Genomic DNA, 16,596 nt, shown 5'->3' with positions numbered 1-16,596 from the left:
GGGTTGTCCCTCAGCCCAACCTACGCCCTCTTGCAGTCCGGGACCCCCGAGGGGTCCTTAGCACTGGCGCAGAGACGGGAGAGGCTCCTGCCACCACCACTGTACTTGCCAGCCATGAGCCCAGCTTCTGGCTGAGTGGTGCTACCCCTGTGGGAGTGTACTGACCACCAGGGGGCAGATGTTGCAGTGTGTGTCATAGCAACCAGTCGTTCTGCTGTTCGGTCGATTTGCATAATAGCCTTTTATTATATAGGATATACACTAAGGTTACTATTTAAGAAGAAAGATAACAAGAACAAGAGACATAATACTGCTGCTTACTGCTCTGGTGTTTTTGTTTCAATGGCAGGGTGGCCAGATCATCAATGGAAAGGTCCTGGGCCCATGAAGAACCCCCACCCCAGGAGTATGACAGTATACACAGCCAATGGCATCACAGGTCTCTCTCAACTTGCCTAACACTGGAGGGACAGGAACCCCAGATGGGGTGGTTTCAGCCCCTGTGCATACAAGGGAAGCTCTCTACCAGACCCCACTTCCCTAGCTCCCTCTCCCCCAATTCTTCCACTTAGCAGGAAGAGATACAAGTCAGAGGTGAAAGACACTGCCTAGAGACTATGATCCTACCAGTGATCCTACTAGTGCATTAAAATGTGGTTACCTGGGATGACAACCTCTCACTTCCTCATTTTGGGTTTGTATACTCTCCTCTCTTTGGTCTCTACTCTACCACCTGGTGGTAAACTCTGGATCTGGCCATCACTTAAGTCTCCAGCCCATCTATTCTCCCTCATTTTATCGGAGTTCTCCGAATTTAGGTTTCTAACATCAGCACAGGTTATAATAAAAATGTACTGCTTTCCTTTTCCATTTTCCCCTATGAATGTATCTTGGAGACCTCACTAAGAGGCGAGGTTATGCCTACCACAAAATATGAATATCCCTGTCCTTTTTTTTTTTGTACATAAAACCATTTAATGGCATGCCAATTCCACTATAAGGCATAAAAGTCATCTGTTCTGTGTATATGTGTGAGGGGAAGTGGGGGCCAAGTTTATAGTATGCTACCTAGGGTAATTACTAGAGCTGCCAGCTAGAAGGAACACTTGTGACAAATGTTAACAGCATTCTACTGTTACCTACCATAATTCTTTGCTTCATGATTTCTCTTGCCACCACATCTGAATTTTTTTCTCTCTTTTTACCTTTCTATACATTAAGTCTAACAACCAAACCTGACGGAATCCATATAACCTGTCTTCTTTGCACATGCCATATAGGATTTACCAGAATCCACATGTCTTTTATACGATTCTGTCAACCTCATAAACTTCGGTTCAAACTTTACTTGGAGAAGATTGCCTACTTTCCCTTCTCATTCTTAAAATTTGGTGGTTAAGGCAGAATAGGTTTCTCACATCATACTTAGAATCAAGTTGTCACCAGGTCACCACAGAACAAAGTTCTTTTAGAGGAAGAATTTAATTATTTTTAACTTTGCCATAAGTTTAAACACAAAGAATATATAAATTAGAAAAAAGATAAGTAAAAACTTACTGTTATTGGTACATCTTTTGTTCCTGAATTTAATAAATGAAGATTTAAAACTTTTGGTAGATCTGTTAAAATTGAGGAAAAGAAATATTTCTTAAAACGGTGTGTTTTATAGCAAGTTAGAATCTTATTAGATATCAAATTGAATCTATTCTAGAATGTGAAATAAAATGGCCATCACATTAATAAAAAAAAAATTAGGTAGAATCACCTTACTCATAAACACAGTGAGTGTTACAAGAACTGCCCCCACCTCAACAAACCAAAACAAAACAAAACATTTTTTTTAGTGAAGCTGACATTAAAGCTTGTAATTTTTTAGCAAAGCACAATGAAGCAAATTAAAAATGTGCAATGTGAAATCATCATATTAAAACTGAATCTAATATTAAAAAATGGATCTTCAATCTCAAACAAGCAATTTTTAATCACATATGGCCCGCAGACATTCCAAATTACAAGTACAACACAGAGGTTAGGGGTACAGATCCCCACGTAGTTGAAAATCCACATATCACTTTTGACCCTCTTAAAACTTAACTACATCCTCTCCGTATCTGAGGGGGATTGGTTCCAAGACACCCAGCAGATACCAAAATATGCAGAAGCTCAAGCTCCTTATAGAAAAAGGTATAGAACAATGCAGTCTGCCCTCCACATCCACAGATTCCCAAACACAAATAGAAAATACGGTTTTCAATGCTTGGTTGGTTGAATCACAGATGCTAAACCTGGGATACAGAGGGACAACTGTATATTTATTGAAAAAATCTACATATAAACAGACCTGAGCAGTTCAAACACATTGTTAATGGTCAACTACACTCTCACTTTTTCCTTAAAAAATCCTTAACTTGATTGTTTTCAATTTTAGAATCTGAATTCTTTCTCTGACCATCTTGGACTCATCTTTAACATCATGTCAGTATAATGCAATTAAATAATCAATATCTAAACAAAAATCTAGAAGTAGGTGTGGAATTGGACTCCAACACAGGGATGCTACTTTATGCCTCAACTTCCATTTAGAAAACCTTTCTGAAGGTATCCCATGGCCTTGCTTTGCTATCTGGTAAGCAATGGTGTCCCTCAGAGAAATGGGTATAAACTGCAAGGATTCTCAGTTCCCCACAGTAGATTTGTACAAGATCATACAACCCACTAGAACAGTGGTTCTCAACCTTCTGGCCCTTTAAATACAGTTCCTCATGTTGTGACCCAACCATAAAATTATTTTTGTTACTACTTCATAACTGTAATGTTGCTACTGTTATGAATTGTAATGTAAATATCTGATATGCAGGATGGTCTTAGGCGACCCCTGTGAAAGGGTCGTTCGACTGCCAAAGGGGTCGCGACCCACAGGTTGAGAACCACTGCACTAAAAGGAACTTTCAAAGCTGAATTACAAAGGGGTTAAAGTAGAACCATTTAGTACTGAACAGGGTTTTTTTAAGACCTATAAAGACACTGTCTCTTTTTTTACCTTGTGTTCGCAGTGTACCAAAATCTAACATTTCTGTTGAGGAATAAATTCCAGGAGCTTGGAAAGAAGAAAAGTAAACAATTATATTTCACTTTGCCAGAGTCAGATGCAATGAAAACAAACAAACAAACAAACTTGCAGTGACTTCAGTTTTCCACAAACCTGTTGTAACTTCAACCTCAACAGGAAGAATGATGAACTCTGTGCTGTCTGAAGCGTTAGTCTTTATTCTTATGAAAGCTGTGTGGTTATCGGCTTCTCTGGAGGAAAAACTGGCTCTCATCACTCCCTTGGTTTCATAAGGAGGAATTTCCTGACAAATTAACAGACCATAATGTAGCACACCTTTTGTAATGTTCCAAAGCCACCAGATTATTAAATAAGATGCCATCGACTGAAAGATGCGTAATTATTTTATACTAGAGGCCCGGTGCACGAACTTGTGCACTAGTGGGGTTCCTTGGCCTGGCCTGCGGAATAGGGCCGACACCGGCTCTCTGAGATCCCCTGAGGGGTCCCAGATTACGAGAGGGCGCAGGCCAGGCTGAGGGACCCCACTGGTGCACAATTGGGATCAGGGTCGGGGCTGGGGAGGAATGTGGGAGGTTGGCCAGCCAGGAAGGGACTGCAGGAGGGCTCCAGGACGTGTTTGGCCCGTCTCACTCAGACCTGATCGGCCGGACCCCAGCAGCAAGTTAACACGGTCGGAGCATCTGCCCCCTGGTGGTCAGTGCATGTCATAGCAAGCGGTTCAGAGGCCTTAGCAGATCATTAGCATATTACGCTTTGATTGGTTCATATTATGCTTTGATTGGTTGAATGGCCGACCAGACACTTAGCATATTAGGCTTTTATTATATAGGATAACTACTAAGAAAAAATACAATGATAATTAAGTATATTCCACTGACTATAAAATACATTCCAATTTGGGAGGATGTTAAAATGTCAAAAATATGCATTGCCACTTTCAAAATAATCATTAAAAGGTAGAATTAATCCATAAAATCAGTTGTTCTTCAATGTATGGGTGGTGCCTAGGTGCATAATTCAGTCCTGAAATTCTCTAACCAACAGAAATGTCACCATCAGAAGGAAGGTTTTATAGAAGGAGCCTTTATATGGATAACCAAGAGAGCTTCCTTTCTGCTCTCCTTTCATTTAAGACCTAACAAAAACAACGCCTGTAAGTAGAGCTGCAGTTTGCCAACTGTGGTCAGGAAGGCTGTAGTCATGGAAGACAGCACCAATTTTCAGGCACTAGGAAGAAGACATTGAAAAAAATAGGCTTTTTTGGGAAGTGTAATTCTTTTCCTGGTTTTAGAACAATCTGGCTTCCAAAGGATGATGAGAATTTCTCTGCACCTTTTGGCATATTTTAGGAAATCCCTGTGTTTTACATTTTATTGTTCTTCAGTCACCTTACTCTCAACTTTTTAATGTAGGAAGGAGGTGACTGGAACCCTCCTGGGGCCAGGAGAGCGAGACCATCCACTCATCCCATTTGCCCATCTCTGGGAGCTGGCGTGGTCTCTGGATTTTCAAGGAACTGAAAATGAGCTGGGGGGAGGTCAAGGCCAACTGACGTTTTTCTCTCTAGCTTTGTAGGACTAAGAGTCACTCTATCTTTTCTTGTACTCACTGGGAGTATTAAAACATTACGTAATTTCTGCTACCATTCATTATAGTTCTTAATTAGAAACCTGAATCCTCTTATGTTTATTAGATACCAATTATATTTCATAGAAAATTCTTAGTTCTTCTATCTAGATAAATATACAAAGTTAATACCATATAAAGTTAATTTTCTGAAGCATTGTTTTTATAAACTATTTCTCTCAAAGGCTTTTCAAATAATAACTATGAGGTAAATATTTTACAGAAAGGATATACTAGTAAATGGACTACCTATTATGTATTGCTACCTGATAGTACAGTGGGGCCTTGACTTATGAGTTTAATTCGTTCCGTGACGGAGCTCGTAACTCAAATTACTCGTATGTCAAATCAAAAAGTGAACGAGTCAAATCAAAGATGCTGGGCTGATGTTGTGGCGTTCACTGTGACGTTCGCTGCGCCAACTAGCGGTGGGGTATGTGACGTTCGCTGCGCCAACTAGCGGTGGGGTATCTGAAGCTGGCTCGTAACCCAAATTTTAGCTCGCAACTCAAAGCAAAAAATCGGCCGAGAGACGGCTCGTAGCTCGAAAAACTCGTTAGTCGGGACACTCGTAAGTCCAGGCCCCACTGTATGTTTCTATATCTTAGCAGTTAGCTGATCACTGACAAATTTGCATCTAAATGTTTAAGTCCTAAAAAGGCCCTACATATCCTTTCCCTGGTTGAGACTGGTGTTTAACAGTGCAATTCATAAAGAAACATTGATTTTCAGAACTTACTCAGAGTGGCACCGTCAGTGTGAGTGGCCTTGCTACAAAAGCTGCATTTACTTACATCTTTTCCCCCTTTGATTAAAGCATGGTAGATGACATTAAAACCCAAAACTCTCTTATGGCAGGAACCTTTGCAAGTAAGGTAGTTACAACATATTAATTTGGTTAATATTTAGTAGTATTCTCTAAGGAAAAGTGGTTTTCTATGCACTGACACAAACTACTGTTAAATATTCAACAATATTAAAGGTGGACGTAAGTCACCTAAGAATTTAAAAATTTCCAAGTCATCATAAAAGGCTTGACTATGTTTCCTCTGCAAATGTCATCTCCTCTAATAAGTCTGACCGGTCAATTCTCTACCTTCAAAAATCGAATGGAACCTTCCCACAGGGTTGTTTTTATAAATCTCAGAGTAAGCAAATTATAAGCAATTAGATTCAGAGACAACTTTACCAATATAAAATCTCTTCCTTTCCACAGTGGATTAAAGATCCCACCAATTTTATTCACTGCTCTTTCCAAAAATTACTTTTCTCTCATCCAATTTTCAAATATATTTGATATAAATGTAATATTAAGATAGCAATTAAGAAAACGTCACCCATATTTTTTCAGGTGATAAGTAATTAAGTCTTTTCTGGTGTATTTAAGAAAATCACTGGTTTCGTGTGACCACATGTGAGAAGAAAAGGGGTTAGCACTCACCCACAATTTTCTGGTCCCTCCTTGTTGACCTGTTGGAAGTTCTAGGTGAAGATCTCCTCCACTAGAGTACATTTCTACAACCTGCGACAAAAGAGCCATGGCAGTTAAGTTCAAAATCATATCCTCAATGCATGTGACTTGCTGTTTATAAGGAAATAAGTTTGATAACCTAATTGTTTATCAGAAAAGATTTAAAAACATTTACAGATATAAATGTAGGGTAAGTGTCATGTAATACCACCAGAGTCAGTGCCCCATATGTGTAAACAATGGTGGTAGTTTTAACAAAAACAAGTTGACTTTGAAATATTAAACTGTGAAACAGTGTAGGTGTCTCAAATACTGAATTTTCGAAAATCCATCCATAGGACACTTACAGTTTATGAAAATGATCAAATTATAGAAATACAAATTCTTATAGTAACACAAGTGCTTTTTTATTCACACATCCTATATAATAAAAGGCTAATAATGCCAATAGACTGAACAATGGAACAACAGGAACAACTGAACAACCGGTTGCTATGATGTGCACTGACCACCGGGGTCATGTGCGGAACATGGCAGGCGTTGGCCATGGCGGGATGGTGGAGTAGGTGAGCGGGGGCGCCAGACCAAGGAGGGGTGCTGGTTTCTGTCATCGGGGCAAGCCTCTGGTGGTTACTGAAAATTCGTTGCTCCCGTGCGCCATGGTCCACCTTGGCTCTCATACCTGCTGCCAGCGCCAGCCCTGATCACTCGGCGCCATCAGTGGGTGTGAATGGCGGCTGCAGCCCTGATTACCCCTGAGGGCTTCTCCACCTCCCCCTGTTCCCGAGGAGCGATCAGGGCAGCAGCCACCACTTGCACCTGCTGCTGGTGCCGGCCCCAATTGCTCCGCACTGTCAGTGGGTGTGAGCAGGGCCAGCACCATGAGCACATGGGAGTGGTGGCGGTGGGAGCAGGGGTGCCAGCAGACAGGGGACCAGGGGCCTCGGCGGGAGGGGCTGGGCGAGGGCACGGAGGATGGGCTGAGACCCACCCCTGTGCTACCGCAGCCTCGCAGCCCACAGTTCCTTTCAAGGTGCATGAATTCATGCACTGGGCCCCTAGTTTATAATAAGACCCAGCAGTGGACCTAATAGCTGCTATAATTGTGAAACAGTGAAGAGTGTATTATTCTGAGACATATACAACAATTTTAATGTAGTAAGAAAACATTTGGTTTCCACTGGCCGCAAAATCACAGGTGCTGTTAATGCCTCTGTGGCTTATACCTATACTCATGATTTTTTAAACTTGTTTTAATGAGTATAACTGATGTACAATAAACTATACATCTTTAAAGTATACAAGATGATGTATTCTGTCTGACATAGGAAGACAGTGTAAAGCTACCACTTCAATTAAGATATGATATATACCCATTACCTCCCAGTTTCCTCATGCCCTTTGCAACCCACCTGTCCCTCTCGGACCCCCTCCAATCCCAGGTAACCACTGAGTTGCTCTCGTCCACTCTAGATTCGTTTGCATACATCTTTAAAGTATACAAGATGATGTATTCTGTCTGACATAGGAAGACAGTGTAAAGCTACCACTTCAATTAAGATATGATATATACCCATTACCTCCCAGTTTCCTCATGCCCTTTGCAACCCGCCTGTCCCTCTCGGACCCCCTCCAATCCCAGGTAACTACTGAGTTGCTCTCGTCCACTCTAGATTCGTTTGTATTTTGTAAAGTTTTATATAAATGGCATCACAAGTCTGTATTCTTGTGTCTGGCTGCTTTTAATCAGTGTAATGATTTTGAAATCCATCATGTTGTTGTATGTATTTATAGGTCATTTCTTTTCAATTTTGTGGATTATGCAATAATTTTTGACCCATTTACCTAGAGATGGACATTTGGGTTGTTTCCAGTTTTGGTCATTACAGATAAGCTGCTATGAATACTGCATTTATAAGTCTGTGTATGGACGTCTGCTTTCCTTCCTCTTAGTAAAGACCTAGAAACAGAATAGGTCCTGTGGTAGGAGACTTTCCTTTAATGACAGGTAACCCTATCTCCTAAGAAATAGTACATTTAATTATGCAAATATGGGGTGAAGTAATAAGAGAATGGGTGGAAACCTCAGTAGTTTTATTACAAAAGTCCTCCAGGGGCCTATAGAAAAAGAACAAAGAAGGAAAACAGTAATACTTTAGTATAAGCTTTAAGGTTTTTGGTGAGTGTGGTACTGTTAAAGAAATGCACTGGGCAGACTAGTGAGTTAGGATTTTTTCTGAGTATTATTACAGTGTTCCCTTAAAGCACTGATTGTAAGTAGTAACAGCTTAACTGATGGGGTAACTATGGAACTTTTTCTGAAAACAAAAACAAAAAAACCCTAACAAAAAACAAAACAAACAAAAACCACAAAAACCAAAAATACAAAACAAAACAGAAAACATCGCATATTATTTCATTTAACCTTGTAAGGTATTAAGAAAATAAGTATAACAAAGTTTGGAAACAGAAGATTGAAAGCTATACTACTGATAACAGAGAAATAAATGGGGAAATAGGGGCAGAAAAAGGCTAAATTATAAAATCAAAGGAAAGTTTATATTAAAACTAGTTATGTGACACATTTTTTATTTTTATTCCAGTGCTAATTATCCTAATTTAATGAAGTCTGGGGGAAAAAGAAATCCAAAAATATAGACACAATATAATTTACTTTTAAAATTCCCACAAAGAATGTTTATTTTTTTGTGCCCACACACATGCTCATGCAAAAGCATGGAAAAGGGCTGACCTGACACACACCAAGATCATATGAATAGTATTTACAAGAAGGGCATGGGTTTGGAGTTGTGCTAATACAATACTTAGCTGCTTCACTTGGTTATTTAAGTTTAAATTTGTTGAAATAAAATAAATTGTTCAGCTCCTCAGGTACCCTAGCCACAGATTCAAGTGCTCAATAGCAACGTGTGACACGTGCCTACTGTACTGGAAAGAGCAGATACAGCCCTAGCCAGTTTTGCTCAGTGGATAGAGCGTTGGCCTGCGGACTGAAGGGTTCCAGGTTTGATTCCGGTCACGGGCACATGTCTGGGTTGTGGGCTCGATCCCCAGTAGGGGGTGTGCAGGAGGCAGCCGATCAGTGATTCTCTCTCATCACTGATGTTTCTATCTCTCTCTCCCTCTCCCTTCCTCTCTGAAATCAATAAAAATATATTTTTTTAAAAAAAGGAAAAAAGAAAAGAAAGAGCAGATACAGAAGTTGTTCTCCATCCCAGAAAGTTCTACTAGATGGTGCTGGATTGGAAGGGAAGAAGTTTGACGGGACTTTTACTTTATACTTGTTTGAATTAACATTTTTCCCAGGGAAAACATACTCGTGTGTGTGTGTGTATTGTACAATGAAAAAAATCAGATGCAATTCGTTGCTTTACAGTATTTTCTTAAATTTAAGGTTAAGACTAATGACAGTATAACATATGATAGAACTATTAGGTTAAGGTGACTTCCATACAGAGTTCCAGTTATAAAATACACAAGTCCTGGGAATGTAAAGGTACAGCAGGGTGACTATAGCTAATAATGCTGTTTTGCATATTTGAAAGTTGCTAAGAGTAGATCTTAAAGTTCTTGTCACAAGAAAAAAAGGATTGTAAACATGCGTGGTGATGGATGTTAACTAGACTTATTGTGGTGACCATTTCACAATATACTAGTATACAAATATGGAATCATTATGTTGTATAACTAAAACTAATATAATGTTATATGTCAATTATATATCAATCTTTTAAAAAGCCCATCAAGTAGGAACTTGGATAAAAAAAAAAAAATGTTTCCCTCAAGAAGAATGCTTTCCAGATAATCTACATTGGTTTTGAGAAGACAACTTTGATTTTTTTATTTGCTCTCTTGTGTGTGTGGTAAAAAGTCTATTGGGCTAAATCTTCTTGAATTAAAATGTTTAATTAGAAAAAGACTAGATGAACAAAAGAAAACAAGTCAGTATTGAATCCAGAGAAGGAACTGTTCTAGCTGATAGCCTGATGGCTTGAGGCTGAGGAGAAAAGGAGCAGGCTGTAAGGCCACTTAAACAACTGTAGGTCGCCCACCGCTTGCCCAGTCCAGGACCCTCCTTCCGCCCCGGCCGCCCCAGAGGGGGCGCCCTGGGAGCTCTGTCACCTCCCTGTGGCAGTGCGGCAGCGCCTGCAGCAGGGTCTGACAGAACGAAGAACAAGCTTTTTGTTTCAATGTCTTTGACTAAAAGTAGTCAAAACAAGAAAGTAGCAAGAATTTACAAGGTTTCTGCAGGGAAAATACATCATTACCTCAAGTAGTAAAAGGATAGAAGTAACAGAGTGATGGTGATGAAGAGAGAACACTTTTCATGTACAAGCAAGCAGGACACAAGATTTTTCCTTTTGTGATGAAGATATCTAATGAAAAAAAGGGGGCATCTGCAATACTTTCAACAATAAAGATAAATTTAATAAGTTAAACTCTGGGCAGAGTATTTTTATGAGTAGCTCTCCTCAGCCAGTGCCAGCAAGTGCTGGGGAGAAACTGCTTTCTTACTACTTCAGCACAGGATTCCTAAGCACTTCACAATTCAAGCTCTGAAAATCTCATCTTCTTCCTCATTTCCCCTTTCATTGTTTATGAACATGTCTACCAGAGGGCTCTTGGATGATAAAAACCATTTTGGTTACCAGCTCACCACAATATATAGTATTTCCCTCCACCTGTCATTTTCAAGATATTGTAAGTCCTGCAGGGTTGGTCTTAACGAACTCTGGGGGCTCTGGGTGTTGATATTAGGAACCACTCTGGAAAGCAACCGCATCTCCATCCAACACAGACAACAGAACTAGATAAGCTATAGCAGTGGCAAATGTCCTGTACTTGGAAGTCACTAGGGATGGGGGTGGGGTTTGGGAAAATATCTGAAGAAGCCACAACCAGCCACACCCACTGTGGAAGAGACAAGGAACCAGTGAGGAGGGATTTCAAATTTGAAAACAATTACTACTAAAAGATTGGATAAGATAAAAAGTTAGATTAAAAAAAATTTCCCCCTGGCAGGTATGCTCAGTGGTTAGAGCATCAGCCCACACACCAAAGGGTTTCGGGTTCGATTCCTGGTTAGGGGTACCTGCCTGGGCTGTGGGCTCATTCTCTGTCCCCTGGTCAGGGGCGTGTGCAGGAGGCAGTTGGTTGATGTGAGAGAGACACACTGATATTTCTCTCTGTCTCTCCCTCCCTCCTTCTACTCTCTCTGAAAAGCAATGGAAAAAATATTCTCTGGTGAGAATTAACAAAGAAAACAAAATAAAAATAAAGTTGCTTTTAATCATGATTCTCTATTACCCTTCTCTTAGACTTCAATTTCCAGACTAACATCACCAAAAAATTATTATAAAAAAATAGGTAAAAAAATAAAAATAAAAGTATAAACTGTGTTTTTAAAAATTTATATTGGACCAGAAAGAGATTATATGCAAGAAAAGTAGAAGCCTTGTATAGTGGAAAACTCTTCTTAAATTAAACGCAGAGCTGCCTAAATTGTAATACCAGAGAAGCCATAATTGTAATGGTTCCAAAAATCCAGTATCTAGACTGCTGACATTCAAAATTTAGGCCATAGCAAGATGCATTAAAATACCCCTCTTCAACACATCTTTAAAACCCCATTATTTTAAAGTCTTGAAAACGGATATTTTAAGCTAAGCATTAATTTCTACCAAAATCACCATCAGAGACTTACCTGCAAAGGCTCACTGTGAGGGTTGTGTATGTTTATTATAGGTGAGAAACTGCTATTCACAGGGACTCTAGCCCCAAGGAATGGCCTCAATCGATAAGGATTTGGAACTCCAACTCCAAATACCTGTTTCAAAGTAGGAAAAAAAGCAGTGTGAGTTGCTTGTATAACTAACATTTTTATAGGTCATGATTGATTGATCTAGGGAAAACTGGTGAGTCTAACATAGATGAGAAAAGTTTCAACTCCCTTTAAAAGGAGCACACATGTGGTTTCTATATCTGATTTGGCTACGTATTTGATTTACTACAAATACAAGCATTTGGAATAATTTATATGATATACTGGAAATAAAATGACAGCAGTCCTTTATGAAGTTGTGGGATAGACAAGAAAATAAGGGCCTCAAAAGATTTCCCCAACCCTTAAAAGATGAATCTAGGGCCCAGACAATCTCTCAAATACCAAGCCCAGCCCTAGGTCATGCCCATATGGGAGGTCCTGGGTTGACTAATCACAGTAGCTTCCAGTCATTCAAATGGCAAATATTTACAAAGTGCCTACAATGTGTTAGACACAAACAAACACAGTAGTGAATAACTGAATAGTGAACAAGACAGATAATGCACTTGCTCTCATGAAACGTACATTCTAGAATGCGTGAGAATGCATAACAACAGAAGGTTTAAAAAATGGGATATGTGATATAGAGCAACTGGCTAAAGGAGGGATGGGATTTCTTCTACAGAGGGTGGTCAGGGTAGTCTTCTCCGGGGTGGGGTGGGGTGTGTGTGACATGAGTTGTCATCTGAAAGATGATAAAAGCCAGCACTGGGAGTGGATTCAGGCAAGGGGAAGTGTACAGGCAAAGGCTTGAGGCAGGAAAGGGCTTGGCTTGTTTGAAGATCAGGAAGAAAAAGAGAAGTATGGTAAAATGGGATGAGGTAGGAGATCTATATAGGAATCAGGTTCTTAGATCCTTGTAGGTCTTGGTCAGAAGTTTACATTTTGCTCTAAGAGCAATGGGAAAACCTAAGGATGTACATGAGAAGTCAACTAGATCTGATTTATGTTAAAAAAAGACCACTCTGACTACAGGGATTGGGGCAGAATGGAAGGCCAGTTAGAAGCTACTGTGTAATAGAGAGGTAATGACAGCTTGAAACAGGTATAGGGAACATCCGGCCTGTGGGCCCTGTAAGGCCCACAAAATCATTTGGTTTGGCCCTGCCAAAGCATTAGGGGTGAGTTAATTAAATGTTTGACCAAACACAGCAGGCTAATTTTTAAGTTGATAATTTTGTATGGCCTGCAAATGATGTTATAAATATCCAAATGGCCCTTGGCAGAAAAAATGTTCCCCACCCCTGGCTTAGAAGATGGCAGTGAAGAGGAGAGAGGTAGACAGAATCGATATATATTTAGGAGGAAGACTGAGGTAAAGAAAGAGAGTTGGCCACTGAGGCTCATCTTGAGAATAACCTGATCATGACACTCAAGTAGTCCAGACTGGCCACGACACCTAGGTCACTTGGGGTGCCTCTGCAGGACAAAGGTCTTCATATTCTAATGATAGTCTTTTTATTTACTCCACAGGTGCATGTTAACACATTGCAGACGAATCACGAGAATTCTCATGTTTTCTGTTTTAAGGCTTGTGGCCAATCAGGAGAATTCTTTAAAAAGGTATTAGCTTTCAAGAACATGTAATAAATAACTTCAAAATGCAATGGGTAATTTAATTTTAAAGCGTGCCTTTAACATTTATGTAAAACGTTTTTTGTCCTCGTTCAATAGAAACTTATCTGGCCACTGGGTAAAGCTAGCAATAAAACTACTGGTCCACAATGTGTTAATATGAGTGTCATCTATAAAGCACCATAGTTATTTATCTATACAAGCCTTTAAAAGTTTATTGACTGCCTACTAAACAACCATTAAAAGCTTCTTTTCATTAAATAAGTACGATATATGCTTATGACTAAATGGAATGTTTACTTTGATACTAGTTTTCAAAATAAATCAAGTGCTCTGGGCACTGGAGAAGAAATGTTCAAAAACAAAATCACAAAAACTGTAAAGTAAAACAATGAAACAATTGAGTTCCATGGCAATATCACAGTGGCTAAGAGACTGGTCTTCAGAGTTACAAAGTCATGGGTTTGAATTTCTGCTCAACAACCTACTAATAGCATAATCTGGGCAAATTAAAAAACCTTTATACATTTCAGCTTCCTTATCTAAAAAATTGAGAATAACAGTATCTATAACACAGGCAGAAGTGTATGTAAAGTATGAGGAATTCTTAAAAATCTTGATAAACTTGATTATAAAAATCTTGATTCACAAAACAGTAACTTTTTTAATAACCTGAACAATAACTGCACATAAAAAATAAGCTTTTTAAAAAAATTTAAAACTATACATTTACTAAGAAAAGCAGGCATGTATGTTTTAATCTTGAAACTATTATTGAGTATGTTTCGCAAGTATGCAAAAAGTAAAAAGAATTTAGTGTGAAAATATTTTTATGATTCTTTTGTCAATCAATCTTACGTTAACACTTTAGCAGTAGCTTTATTCATTTGTTCAATCTAATTTGAACAGGTATATTCACAAACACAACAACAGGTATACAAATGCTTCAAGTCTAAACTCTTACATTTTCTATTATCCTTAAAAGTTATTGAAGAGAGATTGTAAAAGCTGGTCATGTTATAGGTCGAAGATGATGACTATATTTTAGAAAACAAATGAACGTTTTAATATTGGTTCTTACCTGGTATGTAAATACCCCATGATTAGATGTATTAATAAATAAAGTATTTTCTACATTTCCTACTACTCTTGCAAGAAAAACTACATCAAATGATGTATTTCCTCCCGGAAGAATTTTCTGTAAAAGAACAGCAATAAATAAATTAGTAACCAAAAAATCAGATCATGCTAATCACAATTAGATAGCTAAAGTTCTCTAAAACAAATATCTTAAAACTAGAGCCCGGTGCATGAAATTCGTGCACGGTGGGGCGGGGGGGGGGGGGTTCCTCAGCCCAACCAGCACCCTCTCCAATCTGGGAGCCCTCAGGGGATGACCTACTGACTGCGTAGGCCTGCTCCCCATGGTTCTCTGGTGTCTGCGGGGCCTGCTTGGCGCTGTCTGCTGGGCCCATTTAGCTGCTCCTGGGTCATCGCGGCAACGGACAAGCAGGCCCTGCTCTCAGCGGCCGCCCCCCGGGACTGGAGGACTCCAGCGGGGATGAGAGGACTGGGCGCCACCATCTTGTAGCTATGGGCGCCACCATATTTGTGTTGGAGTGATGGTTAATTTGCATATTACTTTTTTATTAGATAGGATAATTTCCATAAACTACCCCCCCCCCAAAGTTTAAGCTGTAAATAAGCCAAACCATTTTGCAATGGAAAATAATAAAAAAGATGTCTTCAGAAGGGAGATTTAGTCACATATCTTTGAAAATACCAGTCTAAAACCCCACACAACAGAAGGTTTCCCTGGATTCTGTTCATTCAGCAATCACGGGGCTGCAATGCAGTGCCTCATTACAGGCTGCTGTTCCCTCATCACACAATCAAGCAGGAGTGAGCTGAACCTGAACGTTTTATATACTTTACTCCTATGAAGCAGCAACCTGTGCTATTCCAAAGAAATAAGCACAGACCTTAACCCCTTGTCCTCTGCTCCCCATTCACACAAGGCACAAAACATACAGCACCTTCCACTAAGGAAAGAAGATGGGGGGACAGTATGTGCAAGAACTTACTCCTGTTATCTTGTGCAAATTGAGAATGTCATTGTAGTTAGCAAAAAAAATTATAACAACAAAACAATAGGGCTGCTTGAGAAGTTCGAGAGACTGTGACTACAGTTCTGTCTGCAACAAAGCCTTAAAATGCATTTTAATGAAGTCATCAACCTCGCTCATTCTGCCTCTATGTCTAGAATTCTAAAATACTCCCCAGATTATAGCTTAAAATATGACATTGAGAATTCTGACTTCACCTTAGCATGTAGAAAGCTATGAAGCACAATTCTCCTGCATTATCAATAACAAAAAAATAACCTTTGTGTATCAACTAGCCCAGAATCAAGGAGAGACAAGCATCTCCAGGGAGAGATGGAATGTGAGTACTGGCTCACACATGGCAGAGAATGGGAAGATGAGGCTTCCACCAAGAGGGTAAAATAAATTCAGCTAAAATGTTTACACACTGCTAAGGGCTGAGTGTGGGCTAAAATACGAGTATAGAACCTTTGGATGCTATAGATATAAGAAAAGCAAAAAGTAAAACGGTTAAATAGAGACTTTCTCAGATAGCAAATAATAAACGTCAAACTACCAGCAAAATATCACTTTAAAATGACTTTTTTTGGGAGGGAGGGAATAATTGATAAATCCATATTTAGTAGTGTCAGCTTTACCCATCAGGTATCTACACTAATAAAAGAGAAAGATGCAAATTGGTGTCACTCCGCTACACCCACCAGCCAATCAGAGCGACTATGCAAATTAACCCAACAAAGATGGTGGTTAATTTGCCTATGCAGGCACGGAGCGAAGACTGAAGACTGAAGAGGCTTGGCTTCTCCGCTGCGGCCAGACCAAAGGCCTGGATCCTGGGTGCCAGAGGAAAACCGGTGCCGGCAGCCAGGGGAAGGAAGGCCTATTGCATGAATCTCTTTGT

At 39.6% G+C, this 16,596-nt stretch overlaps 1 protein-coding gene across 1 annotated transcript in view; it reads right to left on the bottom strand.

Moving 5' to 3' along the window:
* The window catches only part of TMEM131 (transmembrane protein 131), a 272,545-nt gene that overhangs the window by 80,447 nt on the left and 175,502 nt on the right, over positions 1-16,596 (bottom strand). Inside the window, exons 8-13 of the mRNA XM_014536436.1 lie at positions 14,672-14,788; positions 11,896-12,018; positions 6,141-6,221; positions 3,203-3,353; positions 3,041-3,097; positions 1,558-1,619 (exon numbers count right to left, since the gene is read on the bottom strand). Coding sequence (XP_014391922.1) covers positions 1,558-1,619; positions 3,041-3,097; positions 3,203-3,353; positions 6,141-6,221; positions 11,896-12,018; positions 14,672-14,788 — 591 coding nt within the window. The remainder of the gene's footprint in view (positions 1-1,557; positions 1,620-3,040; positions 3,098-3,202; positions 3,354-6,140; positions 6,222-11,895; positions 12,019-14,671; positions 14,789-16,596) is intronic.

Source organism: Myotis brandtii, unplaced genomic scaffold (assembly GCF_000412655.1).
Source record: "Myotis brandtii unplaced genomic scaffold, ASM41265v1 scaffold1612, whole genome shotgun sequence".
In the NCBI taxonomy this organism is placed as follows: Eukaryota; Metazoa; Chordata; class Mammalia; order Chiroptera; family Vespertilionidae; genus Myotis; species Myotis brandtii.
The sequence above is the reverse complement of the archived record's forward strand: the minus strand, read 5'-3'. Positions and strand labels throughout refer to the sequence as shown.